This window comes from Cuculus canorus, chromosome 5 (genome assembly GCF_017976375.1).
Source record: "Cuculus canorus isolate bCucCan1 chromosome 5, bCucCan1.pri, whole genome shotgun sequence".
In the NCBI taxonomy this organism is placed as follows: Eukaryota; Metazoa; Chordata; class Aves; order Cuculiformes; family Cuculidae; genus Cuculus; species Cuculus canorus.
The window spans coordinates 33,039,099-33,055,119 of record NC_071405.1 but is presented as its reverse complement, the minus strand read 5'-3'; the positions used below and the strand labels follow the sequence as shown (position 1 = coordinate 33,055,119).

At 56.0% G+C, this 16,021-nt stretch overlaps 1 protein-coding gene across 4 annotated transcripts in view; it reads left to right on the top strand.

Moving 5' to 3' along the window:
* The first annotated feature begins 5,355 nt into the window (after positions 1-5,355).
* WT1 (WT1 transcription factor) overlaps positions 5,356-16,021 on the top strand; it is a 46,800-nt gene continuing 36,134 nt past the window's right edge. For 2 of the 4 annotated variants that reach the window (XM_054067904.1, XM_054067903.1), the window contains exons 1-3: positions 5,356-6,079; positions 9,942-10,064; positions 10,184-10,286. In XM_054067904.1, coding sequence (XP_053923879.1) covers positions 5,689-6,079; positions 9,942-10,064; positions 10,184-10,286 — 617 coding nt within the window. In that variant the 5' untranslated portion in view covers positions 5,356-5,688. The remainder of the gene's footprint in view (positions 6,080-9,941; positions 10,065-10,183; positions 10,287-16,021) is intronic. The other 2 variants (XM_054067900.1, XM_054067901.1) reach the window with 1 other exon arrangement.

The following is a 16,021-nucleotide window of genomic DNA, read 5'->3' as shown; positions in this document are numbered from 1 at the left end:
GTACTGTTGCTTATATTATATTAGTTTAGTTTAGTTGTATTATATATATAATTATATATTATTTCTTTTATATTACGTTTAGAGTTCAGCAGTGCCTTTATAGTGGGGCCTGCATTCTGAAAACAGGGAAAAATTAATTCCTTAGATCTCAGTTACCATACATCTATTCATAATATACTAAATTTTAGAATATATTTTTTCCTCTCTGGATATAAAAATGTTGTTACTTTCAAAACCATTAGAAGTGATGCTGAGATCTGAACGTATTACGTAGGGATAGGGGGTTCCCCTCAGAATTTCTTTTGTATGCAAGCAACAAAAATCTATAAAAAATTCTCTATAATAATTTTAGCTGTTCCATAAATAAATCCCTTTGTATATCCTAGTTTTAGCTGCTCCGTAAGTAAATCCCACTGTATATCGAAGACTTTTGGAACGTCACACGCTCTGGCTCTGAAAGATTGTTGCTGATACCCAGCTTTCCGTGAACTCCTGCTCCCTAGCACCCCGCCGAGGGCAGGAACACGGGGATGCTTTATGACCCTCTCCAGCTCCGTGATTTATCCTGCTCCGTGTCTTAGCGGCACGACAATAAATCCAGCAGAGCCCTCTCGGCTCCGCATGGGGCTGAGCAGCGGGCACCGGGCTCCGCAGGTGCGGGAGGCGGAGCGCAGCCCCCCGGGGTGAACGCGGGGTCAGCGCCGCCGTCCTGGGGGACCGCGCTCATCAATTTCGGTGCCTGCGTCCCGGCGCGGCACTAATGCAGAACAAATTGAGACATATCCTCTCCGTAATTAGTTCCAGCGTTTCAAAGATTTACGGTAAAATAATGGCCCGGGTCTCGCCCCCGGTGCGGGGCCGGGAGGTGCAGCGACGCGCGGCGCCTGCGGGGGGCGTTCGGCACCGCTCTGCACCGGGCACCGAACGGACGGGAGCCGGCTCGAGGTACCCGGCACCGAACTGAACCGGCTCGGGACACGGGGCACCGAACGGGACCCGAGCGCCCGAACCGGCTGCTCCCCTGCTCCGATCAGCAGAATCCCGGGAGAGGGCACACGCTTTCCCCTCCCTCTGCCCCCCGGGAATTCTGCCCCTGTACTGGTGAGGCTGCACGTCGAATAGAATCACAGAATGATTTTGATTGTAAGAGACCTCAAAGATCATCTAGTCCAACCCTCCTGCCATGGGCAAGGACACCTTCCACTTGACCAGGTTGTTCATAACCTCCTCCAGCCTGGCCTTGGACACCTCCAGGGATGGGGCATCCATGACTGCCTTAGACAACCTGTTCCAGTGCCTCACCGCCCTCACAGCACTGGATTCAGTTTTGAGCCCCTCATTACAGGGAAAACATGGAAGTTCTGGAGAGTGTCCAGAGAAGGGCAATGAAGCTCGTGAAGGGGCTGGAGAAAAAGTCTTACGAGGAGCAGCTGAAGGAACTGGGATGGTTTAGCCTGGAGAAAAGGAGGCTGAGGGGAGACCTTATCACTGTCTGCAACTATCTGAAAGGAGGTTATGGAGAGGTGGGTGTTGGTCTCTTCTTCCAAGTGACAGAACAAGAGGGAATGGCCTCAAGTTGTGCCAGGGGAGGTTCAGACTGGACATTAGGAAAAAATTCTGCACCGAAAGGGAAGCACTGAGAGAGGGTGCCCAAGGAGGTGGTTGAGTCCCCATCCCTGGAGGTATTTAAAAGACGAGTAGATGAAGTGCTTAGGACTTCTTTAATAGTAGGACTACTTTAGTACTTTAATACTTAGGACTACTTTAATAGTAGACAGGTACGGTTGGGCTTGATGACCTCAAAGGTCTCTTCCAACCTAGTGATTCTATGAATACCTTTTCCCCTTCAAGGGATAAACATGTCCTTTCCCCAGCTCGACAGCATGCCAGTGCCCCCATCAGCCCAGGCGAGGAAGGCGGGATCAGGAGCTCCCGCTGTGCTCTGGATGCAGGATCCGGCCCGCGGGGATGAGCTCCTGTCCCTCCGCGCTCCTGGAGATGATTCGCGGCTTTGTTTCTGCTGCTCTGGACGCTTAAATAATCAAACTCCGATCGGCTCCTTGAGTGAAAGGAGACAGATTCCCTCTTGCGTGTTGTGAGCGGCTTGAGCAGGATTGGAAGGGCTGGGGATTTATCTGTTTAAGCCAGTCTCCCCCACCTCCGAGCCGCGAGGGGATCATTTACGGAGTTTATTAAAGTGTAGTAAGAATTACCGGTCCATTAACTGGTTAGCATGGCAGAGGAGAAAGCGGAACGGGGAAACGCCGGATAGGGAGCTTCTGCAGTAGGGCTCAGGTTGGAGCAGGTTCCTGAGCCCATTTTGCCTGGAATCGAGTAGGATCCTCAGCAGAATAATCCTCGTCCAGGAAATAGCTGTCGTTCGATCTTGTAGAGTATGGCTTTAAGCACAATCGAAGATTGAGCATTATCAGGAGTTACCTCAGCTATGGAATACCGGGCAAAACGATTGAGCCCGATTGCTGCCTGGCAGAGATTTGGATTAGACCTACTTTGGAGGGGAGAGGGCAGGAAATTCCGGACATTGGCAAAGGAGATGCTGTTCCTGAGCTGCCGTCTCTCCGGCCATCGCTTCCAGCCTGGCACTGAGGCCCGGTTGCCGGGCAGGGGCTGATTTACACCGGGGTGCGGCTGCGAGAGGGGTCGGGATCTCCGGGGAGGATGCACGGGGGGAGCTGCTGCCAGCGCTCCCGGACGGCTCTGGAAAAGCGCCCCGGCTTTGCAGCGGGGCGGGAAATTCTTCTCTCTCCCCGGAGCTGGCGAGCAGGGAACGGCTGCGGGAAGTAGCGCTGGCTTTTTCCCAAAAATCCCCAGCCCGTCCCGCGGTAGAAGGCTCCAGGCTTCCATCCTCCTCTGCGGGATGCGCCCGTCCGGTTCCGCCGGTCCCGTTTCGTGCCCCGGAGGGCGCAGGTGCCGGTGCTCGGGGCCGAGCCGGCGGCCCCGACCCCCCGGCAGCTGCCGGGAGGGGGAATGCGCTGATGGCCGAGGGCTCTTCGTGTATCACCGCTGGGAAGGGCGAGAGAAGATAGGATTTGGAAGGGCTTCGGCAATCCTTCCTCCCAGGTGGTATAACGCAGACCCAAGCGATCAAGAAAATATCTTTCCTTTTCAAGATTTATCGAGCTGGGTTGTTTCAAGAAAAGGAAAAAACAAACCCTCAGTAATTCGAAAAATAGCCCTCTGCGAGAAAGGCTTTTTCTGTTTGTACCAAAAGAGGTCTAGTTTTCGTGAGAAATTAAATACTCCGCATAGGCTGGCTAAAGGCTTCTCTTTCTGTGTGTGCGTTGTCGATTTTAGAGCCGAAGATGAAAGGGACCAACCTCTTCACGGCCACCTGTGACGGTGTTGGTCTATCACAGAAATGAGCAATTTCAGCAGCAGCCCCGCTCCGATTCTGCAGCTTCCCGCAAGGCCCCTGCGGGGACGGGGCCGGGACAGGGCAGGGGTGGCTGCTGGGTGCAGGGAGCCCCGGGGCGGTCAGAGAAGGGGAGCGGAGCGGGGGAGGCCGGAGGTGACTGAGAGGGCAGAGCGTCACCCCCAGCCGGGGCACGGGCTGCCTTCACAAATGCAGTCCGAGAGAGGTTTAGTTTTGTGTGTACGCGCAAAAAAAAAAAAAAAAAAAACGGCAGATCCTGTAAACTTAGGCTATCTTTAATATAGACGAAGATAATCAGCGAATCTTTCGCTCTTACCTTACACGAAGATTTCAGTAATTAATAGATTCACGCGTCAATAAAGGGAATTATCTAAAGAGAGTTTGTGACACTTAATATCATTTAACTATAATATAATAACTATAATAATAAAACCTCGATGGTTTTGGTTAAAGAATTTAAAAGGAAAATGAAATGGTACTTCACTACTCTACTAAGGACATATTTTAATTTCTTTTATTGTAGCATTTACCCTTTTCAACACATCGTTTCAAGACCGGCGATGCTTGCGGTAGCCTTTAACGCTGCGTGGAGAAGGAAATACCAAAATGTAAATTGCCACCGGGAAGACAACGGGCTCGGTCTTTCCAGCGACAGGTAAATGTTCGTGGCGTTTCTTTTATTGTTTTTGGCTGCAAAGGGAGGGCGAGGGGCCATGACGGTGCGGCGGTGCCGGCGAAGATGCTCAAGAGTCAGCGGTGCTTCCCCCTACCTTTGCCTGTGCCCTGTACCGCGGCACAGCTCCCAAGAGTTGGCCCACGCGTGCTCGTGGAAGCGAATCCCCATCACCACCAGCTGATTATTAGTTAGTAATTTTGAAGGAAGACGGCAGGATCCTTTTTCTCGCTTTTGGTGAGAGCATCTCCCCCCGGGGAGGCTGCGGGCTCGCCTCTGCCCCGGTCCCGGCAGGTACCGCCACGTCCCGTGGGGCTCTGCCGCCCGTCCCGGGGGCGAAACTATAACATCCCTCGCTGCTAGGGCGACCCGAAACTCGCCGTGTCGCCTGGAAGGACCGTCTGTGGATAACGTATAAGATGCCCTAGGGAGCTGTTCCGCCGCCGCCCCAGGGATGCATGCTGCCATACAGGAGACTGGGGAGGGAAGAGAGAGTGAGCCCGGGGCTTTCCAGGAGCAGTGCCAGGTGAATCTCCCAAAGGCAGTTTACTCACAGAGCTGCAAACCTCCCCCGCCCGCCCAGCCGCTTCCTTCCCTCTCGTACACGGGCAGGACGGAGGGATGCGGTTGGGACACGGTCCCCTGGCAAGGGGCGTCCTCCCCTCCCCTGCGGAGCCCCCGCTGCCTGGCACGGCCGTCTCTGCACAGGGATGGGGAGTGCCGGTGTCTGCGGGGCAGGCAGCCCGCGGGAGCGAGGGTTCCTCCGGGAGCGGGAGAGGCGCCTGGAAAGACGCTTTCCCCTCGCGGGGACGGCGATCTCCCGCCCTGGGCTGGGTCACTTCCCTTGGCTTCTGCGAAGGCGGAGGCTGCTCCGTGCTGTCCCCAAGGGCCAGCGACCTCGCCGTCCTCCGGAGTCCTCGCGGTACTCGCACGGAGCAGGCGGGTACTTACTGGCCACCTGGATCCCTCTAACAGTCTCTCCTAAAGCGAAGGGACGTTAGGATGAGATTTAGTGGGGCTTGCACTAGAAGAGTGGGAGTGATGTGCAGGGAAGATATATTCTCCCACAGTAACCTCTCCCTCTCCATCCCAGGCTCTCCTTGCCTGCTCCCTCCCCCCCGCGTGTCTGGTCCGGCTGGGTTCAGCAGAGCGGGCTGTGGGCAGCCCCTCGGTGGAGGTTGTGTGAATGGAGGATCGGCGTGGCTGACTCCTCCTCCCTTGCAAGCGCCTCTATTTGAGCTTTGCAAAGTTGAGGGCGAGCAGGCATCCGAGGTGAGGCGTGCGAGACGGCTGTGCCCCCTTAGCACGGACGGACGGACGCACACAGGCACGGACAGACAGACACACGTACACCCCGCCCTGCCCTGCCCTGCGAGCGGGTGCAACCCCGGAGGCGAACCTGGAGAACAACCTTTCCCTGTCGCTGCTGCCGGCTCCCGCAGGGCTGGACCCCGGCAGCTGCATAGCGGAGCAAACTTCCCCCAAAGGGCTGAGCTCGCCAGCCTGGTGCCTGCAGCCGGAGCCGGGCTCCGGCTTGGCGGGCAGGGGCCAGGTGTCCTGGAACAAGTGCGGCCCGGGAGGAGACTGGCTGCCCGGCGGCCGGCAGAAGGTCTGCGAGCAGATGGGCTCCGATGTCCGAGACCTCAACGCGCTGCTGCCCTCCGTGCCCTCCCTGCCGGGCAACAGCAACTGCACCATGCCTGTGAGCAGCGCGGCTCAGTGGGCTCCCGTCCTGGATTTCCCCCCGGGAGCCTCCTACGGCTCGCTGGGGCCTCACTCCTTCATCAAGCAGGAGCCGAGCTGGAACGGATCGGACCCGCACGAGGAGCAATACCTGAGCGCCTTCACCGTCCACTTCTCGGGCCAGTTCACCGGCACGGCCGGCGCTTGCCGCTACGGGCCCTTCGGCGCCTCGCCGCCCAGCCAGCCGCCCTCCGGCCAGGCGAGGATGTTCCCCAACGGGCCCTACCTGCCCAACTGCCTGGAGAGCCAGCAAGCGATCCGCAACCAGGGTAAGGGCAGCGCTCCGGGCTCCCCGGGCTCAGCGGGCGGCGCTCGCTCAGCCTCCCCGGGCCGCGCTTGATGTAAACACGGAGCCCAGCCTGTCTGTCGTCTGCAGCCGGGCAGGGTTAGGCGAGCCAGCCCTTCCGTGCCTCCTTTCCCTCCACGGGCGGCAGCCGCCTCTCTCCGCGGAGTGTTGGGTGCCACGAGTTGCTCGCTCCTATCCCTCCTTTGCCAGAGGCTGGAGCGGCCTCTCGCCTCGCGCAGATTTGTTGTGGAGTGGAGATGGGGCCGCTGCCCCGAGACAATTCCCTCTGCAGATCCTAGCTGGGAAGGGGGGGTTGTACCTCCAACCCTCCTCCCGAATCCGCTGTCCGTGCGTTAGTGTTTTCAAGCCCTTTGCCGAGTTATCGATGAGCATTCCCAGCCCTGGCGGGAATGAACTGCACCTCATAGTTTCTTTGCAGCATCTCTGCGGCCAAGACGGGCTGCGCCGCGGCTCCCTGCGGCCCCGCTGTTTGCACCGCCCTGAGAAATTCCCGCGGGCTGCAGGGCCGGGCGATGGCTCAGCCCCCGCGGGTGGCACCGAGATCGCCATCTAATCGTTTTTCTTCCAGCGGCTGCAGTATAAACATCTGCCGGTGCGAACGCGAGGAAGAAAGGAGAGGGGGGCGAGCGTGCTGGGAGGCTCGCCCGAGATCTTTCGCATCCCGTTCCCTTTCTTTCAGCTGGGCCCCGGACACCCGGGGGTCGGGGCGAGGGGTTGGGGCAGCCGCGGTCCCGGGACTCGAGGGAACGCCAGAGGCGTCGGGGTCTCTCCGTTTTTGGCGTGGCGTAGTCCTCGCCCAGCCCGCAGCTCGGGCTTGCCGTGGTCCCGGGAGGTTGTTTTCGTTCTTCCGCGATCCGTGGACGAGCCTCGGGCTCGCAGGTACCGCGTACCCTCGGATCGGAGTTGGGGCCAGGCGGCGCGCTCCGTGCCGGCCGCCGAGGGTGGCCTGGGGCAGGTCAGGCAGCCCATGGCGATGTTTGCAGAAAGAAGAGGCGATGAGAAAGCTGCGGCTGAGTAGCACAGTGCCGGGTGTCACCGCGCGGCAGCGGATTGCCCCTGCCCCCGCTGGGCTCCAGTGTCGGGAAACGCGGAGAGCGGCGCTAAGGCCGCTCCGGGAAAGATGAGCAGTATCCCTGGAGCTCACTGGGAGGCTCCAGGCCGGCGGCGAAGCCCAAAGCCGCTGCGTGCCCGGGGTCCGGAGCAGCGGGAGCCGGCTGGGAGCAGCCTGCCATCGCCCCAGCACGGAGCTCCGGGCCTGGGAGCTCTGCCGGGGATTTGTTAAAGGCGTTTTGAAACGGTTTTAGACATCGCAGTGACTTTGTAATCGCTGGGCAGAAACAGCGACGAGAAAATGGAAAGTGAGCAAAATAAACTCGGCTTTGGGAGAAGGAGGGACAAAATAGCGGCGGCGCCCTCGGCGCCCAGAAACACGGAGCCCGTGTCGGGCGGTAGTGGGTCCGCGGGCAGCGCTCGGTCTGCGGCATCGCCGGCTCTGCGCACACACACACCTGTGCCTGCCCCAGCCTCGGAGGAAGGCACAGTCCTGGGAGCAGGGGCCGTGTCCCAGCTCCCTCCCGCGCTCCAGGATAGCCCGCGTGAAAGTGGGGGGGTTCGGCCCCTTCAGCTCGGGGCACTGCGGCTTAGCCACAACTATTTTCGGCGACACGCTGCGAGCTCCCTTAGCAAGGAGGAATTCGGCAAAGGGTGTTTGCTTTCCATTTTTTTTTCTCTCCTCCCTTGTGGATGGATAAAATATTCTTGCTTTGGCTCTTCTCAAGGTTGAACTCCTATTTTTCTTTTTTTTTTTTCCTAGCTGGTTCCTCCGACCGTGGGAAAGACGCTACCTTGGCTCAGCGATGACATTTCTGCCAAGTCTCGATGGGGTGGGGGTTAGGGAACGAAGGCTTTGAAACCTCTGCCCAGTTTTCCTCTCCTCTTTCGCCTCTTTCATCCCGCTGGGCTCCTCCAACAACTGGATGCCTCCAGCGGCCCCCGTACTCCAGCAGATGTACAACTTTCAATTATTTTCAGCACATTTTAATCAGGCCTAGCTCTGATAACGTCCTAATTAAAGAGACCTCACTATCGGCAGCTCGGTTCAGAACTCAACTTTCTTATCACATTCCTGAAGCTTTGGGTCAGGCAACACCGGAAAATGCGGCCAAAACCTCGTTCTGCTCCGAGCAGAGTTTTGAAGGTCACCGAAAGTCTGCGCCGGGCCAAAAGTAACGTAGAAAGTGTCGGTGTTTTCTGGAAGTTAAAAAAGAGGCAGAGAGAAATGGGGAAAAGGGAGTTGAAGGCTGTCTCTACCCTGCGGGCTAAGGGAGGAGATAAGGAGCGAGAAACAGCTGTGGGATGGGAGCCCGTAAGGTACCGGGCTGTCAGCGCTGTTGGCATCGCCGTGAAAGGAGCTCTGCTCCGAGAGGGTTGCGGTAGGGACTTGGCTGGGAACTAGTCAGCCCCACATCTATCCCAGCCCTACAGGTTCAGGGCCGGCTAGAAATCATCGCGCAGGTGAAGGTTCCAGAGTCTTCTGGATTTTTTTCCCCCCTCCCCATCGCTCCCTTCATTTCTCCCGCGTAACCCCGCAGGCTGGGTCAGTCCCGTAATGTCGCTAGGTACAGGCTCTCTGTAGAGACAAAGACATGTAGAAGCAACAGCCAGATCCCTTCTGGATGCTGCTCATCCTTCAAATGCCTCTCGATTTTGTTATCTCTAAACTCCCCCTGTGATTATCGATCGGCGGAGGTGAAGCATAAACCTGCACAGCGCCCGAGCACACGGCACCGCCAGGAACCGAGAAAGGAACGTTAAAACCAGTCCCGAATGTTCCCTCTCCACTAACAAAATCACCCTCCGGCCACACGCCGCATCCAAACGAGGCTCTGGGGGATGCCCGTGCTGGAATAAGCGGGTTAAGAGAGAGGGGAGGGAGTGCTTGTCGTCGGTTTGGTTTCTTTACCCAGCCCGTGTCGGACTTTTTGTTTTGCTTTGTTTTTTTGGAAGAGTGACTCTCCGAGGAGCTTGGTTCTCGGGTTAAATGCTGATGAGCCGCGAAGTCGCTGAGATAATATTACTTTGTAATTACTTTTTTAGCTGAAGTTGTTTAGCCAGCTCCAAGTCATTAATGAAAGTTGGTGTCCAAGCACCTGATTTACGATTACGTGTCGGCCCGGGGTCAGCAGAGGTGGTCTCTTTCCATCTGAATCTGCTCGGCGTAGGAAACAAAATAGGTTGTTTATTATTTTGGAGAGCAATTTTCGCTGAAAGGAGTTTTATTTTTGCATGTAACGTTCCGCCTCTTTATTGCAGACTCCTCAGAAAACTGCTCTTAAGGAAAAAAAAAAAAAAGAGAGAGAGATTAAAGGGTAACTTCTAAATTGGAAACGGCAGAGGAGTACACTGAGCAGATGGGAATCTTCCTCTTTAATACGAGCAACAATTAATGAAAACATCCTTTTTATTACCGAAGCCGTTCTGTTCTCTTTAAACACGAAAGAGACTTCCGACTTTCCGCCCAAACTATGGGGCGGGGGGGCCGTCGGGGGTCCCACCGTCCCTTCTCCCCCCCCACCCCGAAGTGCGTGTGCTGGAGAAGGAGTGCTGTGGGAGTTTGAAGGAAGGGGCAGAGCCTCCCTATGTCTTTTTTTCCCTACCGTGGGCAGCAAAATCAACGCGGTGCAATAAAAGCCGAGTATTTCAGGAGCTCGCGGCGGTGGGATCCTGCGGCGTTCGGCTCCTCTTGCTCGAAAAGGCTTGGGGGGAAGCTGGTGTCCGAGGGGGTCCAAGGCTCCTCCTAACCCCGCTGTGTTTTTTTTCTGCAGGTTACAGCACCGTGGCGTTCGACGGGACCCCGAGCTATGGCCACACGCCGTCTCACCACGCCGCTCAGTTTACAAACCACTCCTTCAAACACGAGGACCCCATCAGCCAGCAGCCCTCGCTAGGTAATTTCAGCCTAGGTAATTTCAGCCTCCACGGGGCTGGAAGCTTGAATTGAAGGCCCGAACGCTGCAGGAAAGAGGTGGAAACGACCTGGGTTAACTCTTGTTCGCTTTCTCCGCAGGGGACCAGCAGTATTCGGTGCCCCCCCCGGTGTACGGCTGTCACACCCCCACCGATAGCTGCACGGGCAGCCAGGCCCTGCTCCTCCGGACCCCGTACAACAGGTACCTCCCGCAGGCACCCCTGCTTTCCTTCCTTTTCCTCGGGTTCTTGCTCTGATCTCTCCCTCGCACGCCGTTCAACATTTTTCTCCTTTCTGCAAGGAAACAGATTTAGTTTTTTCTTTCTCAAATGAAAAAAGATTCACAGGTTAAAAAAAACCAACACCAAAAAAAAAAAAAAACCCAACATCAAAAACCCCAACACCAAAAAACCCAACATAAAATAAAACAAACAAAAAAAACCCACACCAAAAAAAAAACCGAAACAAACAATGCCCCCAAACAAACAAAAAACTCCAAAGCCAAACAAACAAACAAAATACTCCAAAGCCAAACAAACAAACAGACAATCAAAACAGCTCTGAAACTCATAAAATATAAAAAGACTCCCCACCGTGTCCCAGAGCGTTCCCAAGCCGCCGGGACAGGGGTTTTGGAGGGGGTCGTCGCCGCTGGGCACTGGCCGAGCATAGGGGCAGCCGCTCTTCGGGGCAGGTGCGGGAGCCTGGGAAGCGGGAGCCGGCCTGCTTGGGGCACGCTCGGGCAAAGGATTTGGGCTTTGCCTTCATGTGCGCCGGGGGAAGTGCCCCGGGCAGCTCAGTAGAGCCTCAGACCCAACCCCAGTCCTGCAGCCCCTCTGCCCCGGCTCCGGTCACTGGATCCGACCCTCGAGGCTCCTGCTCCTTCTCCCCGTTCTCGGCCCTGGGAGTGTCCGCTGCTGCTCTCCCCCAGGGCCGGGAATATGTGGGAGCGCTGGCTAGTGAGCAGAAACGATGGGCAGAGCGTGGTACAGGGACCGGGCAGGCAATAAAAACTCAGCCTCGTCCAGGGGCTTCCTCTTGCAGACCAAGAACCCTTCCGACGCTCCCAGAAGCGACGGGCACTGGCCTGCAGGGAGGTTATTTATTGAAAACGGGGCAATAAACCTATCGGATTTCCTTGCTGGGAGAAAGGTGCATCTGGAGCTGTGCTGCAAGCACGAACTCTCTTTACCAGCTGACGAGCCCGTTGCAAGCGTGTTTTCCCGTTTCCTTCGGTCTGACATGGAGACTGGGCGTGTCTCTTGCAGTTTTACAACGTGTTTAGTGAGCAAAGAAGTTCCCCAAAATTTATTCTTCAACTTTTTGTGAACTTGGAGCCGGTCCCGTATCTTGGAGTTGCTAAGTAACTCTCGCACACAAAACAATAAGCCCCGGCGAAGGAAGCCGCGAGCGGCTCCTCTTGTAGGCAGGTTATATCATCTCTGATTAATCAACACTGGACGGGGGACAACAAAATTCTGTCACTTCCAGGAGCCCCTTCGTTAATGAACGAGAGTTGACGTCAAGGGAAGGAGGGAATGAGGTAATGAAGGAAGGAAAGAAGCCTATCCAGAGAGATTAGGTTCCAGAATAATTGGCGGGGCGAACTCCTTGCGCTGAAGTGACAGAGATTGCGCGCCTCGCAGGGAAATCTATAAATACGGTTTGTAGGGAGGCTCGGGGAGGGCAGCTCCGAGCCACCGCTCTCCCCAGCCCCGCCGCCCCGTGTAGAGCTCCCTCCCGCGGCGTTTGCACTCTTCTGTACGTGCAGTGGGGCGATCCCTGTCCCGGGAGGTGTGATCCCGACGGGAAACTCCTGCTTGTGCCCAGAGCTCCCTCCTCTATGTGCCTCTGCCCAGGTAGCGTTGAGGAGGGATGAGCGCAGCATGGCATCGCCTGAACGCGGTCACCTCCCGCCCGGCGCTTCGTGACCCAAATCCCGGCGGAGCGGGGAAAGCTGCCCTGCGGGGCTCTTTTCTTCCTCGCCTTAGCCTTGATCTTACTCTGCTCCCCTCGAGGTTTACCGGTTACTTCGGTAGAATAAGGTTTTAAGCTCTTAAACCTCACAGGAGCCAATACCGACGTTCCCTGCCGAGGGCAGCTCCGGTTGCGCAAAGCCTGCTGCAGCACCTAAGCCTGAGCAGGTGGGTGAGCTCTGTTCGGCCTCCCCTTGTCCCTTCCTGCACGTGTTCAAAAGCACCTGGGAAAAAACTTTTTTCTTACTACACAAGTGTTCTTCGTAGAAAGTGTTTTCTAGAAAGCGAATGACCAGTTATGGCGTAAAAACGAGTGTCTCTCATTAGCCGCATCTCCAACAGTCAGAAAACCAACCGCACCGTCTTTGTCAATACTAATTTTGATTTGAAGGAATCTTTGTTATTATTTTCTAAGACCGTATTTTTTCCGTACCTCCTTTGCGAAGACTTATTTTGCTTTTCGCAGTTCAGGCCAAGTTTGGCAGCTCTGCTTTGCCAGCTGATGGCCCGGTTGCCGCCCCGGAGCGCCGGGGCTGGCAGGGACGGAGCAGGGGAAGGTGCTCGTCCGCGGCATGACGGGTTTCGTCCCGTCTGTCGCTCCTCGCACTGGCTGAGGACAGTGGAAAGCGGGCAGTGTGGTGGGTGGAACCGAGCTCGGGAGCGGGAAGTGTTCCCTCTCCTCCCAGCGGGATGCGACGGCCGGTGCGTGCGCTCCTTCGCACCTCCCCGGGACGCTGGGGAAGAGCATGGGCGTCGCTTGTGGCCCCTTGCGCACCCGCCCCGGCCGAGGCTTCGAGTCCGATCGGCCTCGCACCTGCCCGCTGGGTCCCGCGGGGGCCCCGTCCTCCCTCATCCCCCAAACACCTTCAGCCAGCAGATGTGGAGCAAAAAAGGAGCTGCGAGGAGGTGCAGGAACGAACTATCTCCACCTGATGGTCTCCGCCGCTGAGGGGTGCTCGGGGGGTCCTGGGGCCGCGGAGCGTTCCCTTCCGTCTCGTATCAAGGCAAAGCAGTCGGGAAGGCGACAGCTTGAAAGAAATGGTTAAAAGATCGTAATTCTTACACTGGAAGCAAAAGTATCTCTGAAATCGCCTCGGCGACTCCTTGCTCTCTGTTTACAGCGCAGCCCGCTCCTCTGCCAAGGAATCCTGTGCCTGTTGTTGATAGCTGGACGTGGATGACAAACCCGCACAGTGCACGTTACAGGACGAGCATGTGTGGGTCCGTTAAAATGGTGATGTGAACTTTTCTACCTCGCGCTGTTTAATGTAGTAAACATGCTCGATGCTGAAATTTACTGTGAGTCACACTTACAAAGACTTTAAAAGTGGAGGAGTCTCGGTTCAGATTATGGCTTTTTCTGTGCAGAGGTCAAGAACTCGGTAATACCGCAATGCAGGCCAAAACAAACTCTATATGATCTACTACTGGTTTCCTTTTAAGTTCCTTTTTTGCTCAGCGTTGACTTCCTTTTATTCCACTCCAACCTACATTAATCCCCGTTGTAGAAATGTTCCCCCTCTTCCTCTCGTTTCTCTTTAAAAGCATCTCTGTAATGAAAATAAGTTATTTTTAGTGTCTTTGTGGCCGTTTGGAGGGCCAAGGATTCTGATTGGAATCAGTGCAGGCGTATCCCCGGAGACCCCGCTTTCCTTCTCATCACTCAAACCTCATCCGAAGCCGAGATTTTGAGAGGAGCTGTTAATTCCATGAGATCACCTCACGGTACTGTCAATAATAAACCGCGGCGAGGCGTAAATGGAGTTAAGGATGTCCTGTTCTCTATCACATGTCAGATGCGAGATGTTTACTCCGGAGTCGATGCCCGGTGGCCCCCGGAGTGGCCAATCCTGCCCCAGGATCACTGGGGCGAGGATCCCGGTGGTGCCCCCCTGCCTCTTGCCCCGGGGACGCTTTCGAAGGATTTAGCCATAGTTTGGGCAATCCCGGGATTTTCGAGATGTAAAACTCTCGGAGTCGTGGGGTCAGCATCCCTGCAGAAAAAGAGCTTTATTATCTCGGCCAAGAGCTCTCACAGCCCCTCTCTGCAGCCCGTGTGAAGGGTGTGGGGGTGCCCCTCTGCAGGCACCCCTGTGCCGGGGCACAGCCCCCCGGGGCGAGCCGGGAGACCGCGGCGCACCCCGAGCCCAGAGCCTGGAGGCAAACGGCTCCTTCTCCCCGAGTCGCTCAGCTGAAACGCGGCCCCGATCAGCCCCGGGAGGCGGCCGGGGCTGGTGTGGGTTGAGGAGTTCAGGCTGCCTTGGGGTGCCTGGGCCGTGGGTGAGCTAAAGTGGGATGCCGAGCCGGGCTGGCATCGGGTGCGGAACAGCGGTTCGCCGGGACCGGGCTGCCGTGGGTGGGTTTCCGTAACCGCCTGCTCCCCCGGCACTCCTCCCCCCCGCTGCTGCCCCACCGCAGCTACAGAGGGAGGGCGGGGAGGGATGAATACTGCGGCTCTCTCCCGCAGCCGCCCCATGCCCGAGGGACCGGCTGCAGCAGAGCGGGATTTAGCAGAAAGAGCGAGTTTCGCTCGTCCTCTTCCACCGAGCTCTTTTACAGCCTGCCCGAAAGCCGCTCCGGGCTGTAAAGGCTGAAACAAGCTCGGGCTCCGGCGTTGCGCTGTGGCCGGAGCTGCAAATCCGGGGAGGGCAGGAGGGAGCTTTAGTTTAGGAGGTGAAACCGCTGAACACCGCGCGGGATCCCGGGGGGTTTGTTTTGGACACTGTCACCCAAAGGCGGCATGCAATACAGTGGCTGCGGGCTAGTGACAAGATGAATAAGTGTATTTCTTTATGAAAAAGCAAAGGAGGGGGAAAAGTGGATATTGTGGGGGAGGCTCTTATAAATGAACTGTCAAGCGAAAGAAAGTTAAAGGGAAATCTCCTGCTGTAAATGCATCGGGCGGGCACTTCTAATAAAAATCAGGGTCCTGGAGGAATTAATTACAGCAGCATTACAGGAAGAATTCGTGGAATTGCAAAACGTAGTTGGCACAGACCAGCACGGACTGCTGTTGCGAATGGGGAAACTGCAGGAGAGTTTAACAGTTCCTGAGCTGATATGCAGGACATTGTAGTAGCATAATAGCACTTCAGACACACTAATGAATAATAGTGTCCAGTGATACTGACAAATGATATTACGCATACTTTGAGATTGAAGTAACTTAATTTGTTTTTATATGCAAAAGCTTCCCACTGGAATCTGACTTTTTTAGGTCGCTTCTACCTGCCACGAAGAAAAAAAATAAGGAAAAAAAAAATCCTCTTCCAATAACAGAACGATATAAATTCACCGCGTAAGTCCAGCGAATTTAGGTGTAATTAATCAAGGGGGAGACTCGCGTTTATTGTGCGCGGCTGTTCCCTGGCATCAATCACGGAGCCCGGCTGAGAGCCCAGGGGCTCCCGCCTGGTCCCCCCCGCCGATCGCCGCGACGAGCTGGGCTTCGGAGGGAGCCGGGAGCGGGGCAGCCTTCCCGGGGGGCACCCCAGGGCCCCGGCACCTCGCCCCGAGCTGAACCCCGCCTTTGCCGCTTCCAAGTGGGGAAGACGCGGTTCTCAAGAGCCGCCTGTGGCGTGGAAAGAGCCTTTTCCAACGGGGAGCTTCGTTTATCGCTCAGCCACTCCATTTTTCTCCCGCTTGTCAAGCCCCTCGATGTAGTAACATCCATCATGAGTCACGATAGCGGCTTCGCTCCATTAACCACGTGGTCCCTCACACTCCTGGTTAAAACAGTTCACAGATTTGCCTTTTTAAAACAAATAATCGGCTTCGTCAGCCCTCCGGGCCGCCCGTATTCGTTTCATTAATTTCAATGTGTCAATACCGGATATTGCTTTGCTATAAGGAAAGTTTTACGTCTCCAATTCTAGCCATTTACTAAACGGCAGGCACGCAGAATTAAAGAGATTTTTTTGATCCACAGGCATTATTTTCTTTTATTTCCTTAAAAAAATCG